Source organism: Merops nubicus, unplaced genomic scaffold (genome assembly GCF_000691845.1).
Source record: "Merops nubicus isolate BGI_N331 unplaced genomic scaffold, ASM69184v1 scaffold30962, whole genome shotgun sequence".
NCBI lineage: Eukaryota > Metazoa > Chordata > Aves > Coraciiformes > Meropidae > Merops > Merops nubicus.
Window position 1 is genome coordinate 1 of NW_008596357.1, and position 4,692 is coordinate 4,692.

Genomic DNA, 4,692 nt, shown 5'->3' on the forward strand with positions numbered 1-4,692 from the left:
TTGCTCCCTTTCTTGTGGGCTCTGGAGGAACAGGAGACCCCGGTAGGTGAAGAACCTCCAGGCTGAGGGGGCTGCCCACAGCTGGCACCCAGCTGTCCTTCTCCCCAAAGACCCATGTCCACCACATCTCCACGGCTTGGGAACACCTCCAGGGGTGGGGACTCCACCACTGACCTGGGCAGCCTGGCACAGGCCTCCACAGCCCTCCAGGGCAAGAAATTGTTCCCAAAATACAACCTCAACCTCCCCATCCCATTGCTTGTTCCCTGGGAGCAGAGCCTGACCCTGCCCTGGCTCCAGGCTCCTGTCAGGAGCTGTGCAGAGCCAGAAGGTCTCCCCTGAGCCTCCTTTGCTCCAGGCTCAGCACCCCCAGCTCCCTCAGCTGCTCCTCCCCACACTTGGGCTCCAGGCCCTTCCCCAGCAGCTCTGTTGCCCTTCGCGGGCCCTGCTCCAGCCTCTCAAGGTCCTTCCTGGAGCGAGGGGTGCAAAACTGACCCCAGGATTCAACGTGTGTCAAGGTGCCCTGAGGTGGCTCAAGCCCCTCCTGGTTGAAACTCAAACCCTGCATGCCTGGGACACACGCTGGCTCACCCTGATGTTCCCAGGCCTCCAGCTGTGTCCTGTCACCCTGGTGCTCCTCTCCCCTTGCCCCCCAGTGCCAACCCCATGCCCTGGCACTCACTGGCATGCCTGGGGAGCCCATCTCCGAGGCTGACCGTAAGGGTTTTGCCTCCAGCTTTGAGGGTGGCCACATCCCCCTGTCCTCTGATGAAGGTGACGTTGCGGGTGCCACCACCGCCCCAGCCCTCCTTCTTCACCCGAAACTGTAGTCTAGGGGAGAGAGTGGCTGTGAGGCCTCGGTGACAGGGTCCTGTCCTGCTTTGTCACCCTTCCCAGGCTCCACCCTTACGTGTCCTTGAAGGAGAGGCACAGCTTGGTGTGGGTGAGCTCCTCGTAGCGTTTGCACAGCAGGCTGATCAGCTCCGTCTTGAAGATGGACTCCAAGAAACTGTCAGATTCGCTCTCGTGGAGGATGAAGAAATCATCCTGCCTCGTGCTGGGAGAGGAACCCCCGTGGTGGGGCGTCAGTGGGGGCTTGGCCGGGGTCACCAGAGCATGGAGAGGCCGGTGGAGCTGAGGCCCCATCCCTGGGGGTCTTTAAGGCCAGGCTGGAGGAGGCTCTGGGCAGCCTGATCTAGTGGGAGGTGTCCCTGCTCATGGCAGAGGGGTTGGAACTGGGGGATCCTTGTGGTCCCTTCCAACCCTGACAGATTCTGATCTGTTTTAGCAGAGGACTTTAGAGCCCTAATGGCTCAATGGTTGGACTTGATGATCTTGGAGGTCCCTTCCAACCTACAGGATTCTATGATTCTATGATTCTAAGTCAGGTGGCGTGGAGCCCATGCCAAGGGACCCACCTCAGCGAGACGCCGCTCACTGCCTGCAGCTCCACCTTCTTCTTCAACACCTCCTTGATCTGCCCCTTCTCGGGACCTTTCTTCACCTTCTCCCTCCCGATCACGTAGAAGCACTTGGGGGTGAGGATGAAATCCCTCTTGATGGGCTGGGAAAGGGCAGAATCAGAGGCTGAGGAGGTGTTTGGAGGGGGACGCGAGCCCTACACACACATCCCACCCAAGGGCAGCCACCCTGAGCCACAGCTTGGCCTGTCCCAGGTTCCTGGGGGGGTCCATGTACCTTGAACCTCCGGTTGTACTTGGTGATGGAGTCAGCAAAGTCCACCCGCTCCCGCTTGGCCAGGAACTGCCGCAGCTCCGGCCGCTCCTCCATGCCCAGGTAATCGCCCACAAAGTTCCTGTTGATGCTGTTCCTCCTCCTCTCTTTGAAGTTGTAGAGGATGTTGGAGGCTGGGAGGGACCCCAAAGAGATGCTGCCGGGTCAGGGCTCTGTGCTGGTGGCTCCTGCCCACCCAGTGCCTGCCCTCCCCGACCTGCTGTGGGAGCTTTGGAAGCTTTGGGAGCTTTGGGAGCTGCCCCATGGATCATGGCAGTGAGAAGTGGGGCTTGGTTTATGCCACGGGAGGGGTCCAAGCTGCTTGAGCCTGGCTGGCTTCAAAACCCATTCACTGCCTTCAAAAAACTTTGTGCTGTTGGAGGGAGGGATGGAGGGACCCAGCTGCTCCCTGGGTTTCTCTCCCTGATTTTTCACTGCACACTTGGGAGGGTGGGGAAGCACCTGGGATGGGGTCAGGTGGTGACCACTGGCCTTTCCCATCCCTCTGCAAACACTGACTCCCTGCTACTCCTCTCCACCCATTTACAGGTGATGAAATGCAGAGGGACACAGCACGAGGATCTGGCTCCTGTCCTACAGACCCTCCCAGAGATGGAAATGGGGTCAAGGAATCCGTGCTCTCCTTTAAGATGTAGGAGAAGACCCTGAGTGTCTCATGGTCTGGTCCCTTCTCGTTAGTGCCACAACCATTCAGGGCTGGGAGACTGCTCTGGCCGCTGGGGTGTCCCCAGTGAAGGGCACCCAGAAGGGGGTGCCAGGGTGCCAGTGATCCCCCCTTGCCCAGCCTTACCCTCCTCCCGCATCTGCTCGTACTTCCGGATGGCCACGTGCCGGCGCCAGGCCTTCTGGATCACCCGCGCGAAGCCGTCGAACTTCCGCTCCCGCATCTCCTCCAGGAGGAAGAGCTGGGGGGGACACGGGGGGCTGAGCACGGCCGGCCAGGGGCCACCCAGCCCCACATGGGCACCCCAAACCCTCCCCGCAGAGAAACAAACACTGCTGGGGTTGGGAAGGGCCTCCGAGGTCATCGAGCCCAACCGTTATCCCACTCTACCAAGCTGCTTCTACAGCATATGGCTGAGGACCCCATCTAGATGGCTTGGAAATACACCCAGTGATTTGACCACCTCCCTGGGAAGACTGTTCCAGCCCTTCATCACAGAATCATAGAATGATTCATAGAATCATAGATTAATTGAATCATTGAATCACTGAATCATTGAATCATTAAATCATTGAATCACTGAATCATTCAATCATAGAATCATTGAATCATTGAGTCATAGAAACAATCATTGAATCATTGAGTCATAGAATCATAGAATCCCTGAATCATTGAATGTATTGGGTTGGAAGAGACCTCCAAAGCTCATCTAGTCCAACCCCCCTGCAATAAGCAGGGACATCTCCAAGTAGGTCAGCTACTCAAAGCCTCATCCAGCCTAACCTTGAATGCCTCCAAGCACAGGGCCTCCACCACGTCTCCTTTTGACAACGAGTCAAACAAAGTCTCTTTGACAAGTTTTTCTTAACGTCTAACCCCAGTGCCACCCAAAGCCGTGCTGAGCTCCGTGCAGGCTCTCCTGGGCGAGGGGCAGGATTGGGTCACCTACCGACTCGGGGTTCTTCACGAACACCTTGCTCCTGCCCATCTGGTACTGGTCTGGGTCCATGTTGACGGAGCGCAGCAAGTGCTGCACCCCTTGCCGCTCGTCCCCGCGCCAGGACGGCCACGTCTCGGGGGTGAGGATGGCGTAGCTGTGGGGAGGGGGGTCTGTGAGCCGTGGCCAGGCCGTGGGGACCTCCCGTTGCCCGTCCCCGTGGCCTCTCACCGTTGCAGGAACTTGTGGAAGAGGCGGCGGTAGGCGAAACCCGCCCGGCGCACCCGGATGTTCTCCTTCAGCCCCAGGTACTCCACCTGGTGCTTCACCCTGTGGAGCCAGGAGGGACACCTCGGTGGGGGATGGTGGATTGGTGGGCGACCTTCTTGGGCCCTTTGACTGCTGGATGCCCAAGGCTGGAGCCTCGGGGTGATGCACGTGGAGGGATGTGTCCCCCCACGTGCTCCTCAGCACCCACCCCGTGGTCCCTTGGGTCTGCAGGCGGCACAGAGCGACCAACCCAGGGGTGCTGTTTTCAGAGGAAAGCTGATCCACATTTCCACATCTGGGTCCCGTTCCCCAGGCTCTGTGGGCTCCCTGGTAGGTCGTGAGGGGCCTCTGTTACCTGCTCTCCTCCCAGTCCCGGGGTTTCTTGGTCTCGTTGGGCTTGATGCAGCGGATGTAGTGTGGAGTGCACTTCATTAGCGTGTTCACCAGGTCGTTCGCCTGTTTCTGTTGCAAGGATCGACCTCTGTAGCATTAAAGGCATTGGGTGGGAGCCCATCACCCTGCTGCTGCCCCAGAGGCAGCTCCTCTCCTGCAGCCTCTGGGACGTACCTTGATTTTGGAGCCCGCGGTGGTCGGTCGTCCCTTTTTGTCAGAATCGAGTTTTTCTGGGAAAAGCATCCGGATGAAACCACTGGAAGGCAGGTGACAGTCCCTGGGTGAGAGCCGCCAGGCTCCTCAAGCTCAGCACATGCTTTCTGCTCCGGGCAAATCCTGTCCTGTGGCTGAGCCCATCCCCCCCTGCCTCCCCCCAGGCCGAGCAGGATGGGTGCTGGTGGATCAGCACCCCTCTGCCCAGCCCTGCAGCCCCCGGGTGCTGCTGAGCTCAATGGGCCGTGCCTGGGGGGCAACGCAGGGTGCTGAGCACCCCACAGCGGGGCACCAGCAGAGGCAGGGTGAGCAAAGCTTTACGGTCTGGGTGTCGAGGATGCTCCCATCCACCCCAGCCCTTTCGGGGAGGTTCCTGCGCTGGCAGGACTCACAATTCACTGCTCTGCATGAGCTCGATCAGGTCGGTGAAGAGCACGTCGCGGTTGCGCTCGCAGAAGCC

The 4,692-nt window shown here is 59.5% G+C and overlaps 1 protein-coding gene across 1 annotated transcript; it reads right to left on the reverse strand.

The window, feature by feature from the left end:
- Positions 1-7: 7 nt before the first annotated feature.
- On the reverse strand, positions 8-4,686 carry LOC103769168 (unconventional myosin-If-like; the record flags this gene model as incomplete). The annotated part of the gene is made up of 11 exons (XM_008936343.1): positions 8-21; positions 683-831; positions 911-1,057; positions 1,419-1,564; positions 1,699-1,868; positions 2,546-2,660; positions 3,369-3,513; positions 3,588-3,686; positions 3,982-4,088; positions 4,194-4,275; positions 4,625-4,686. Coding segments are annotated over 11 exons (1,236 nt in total), but the record flags the coding sequence as incomplete, so codon positions are not given.
- Positions 4,687-4,692: the final 6 nt, after the last annotated feature.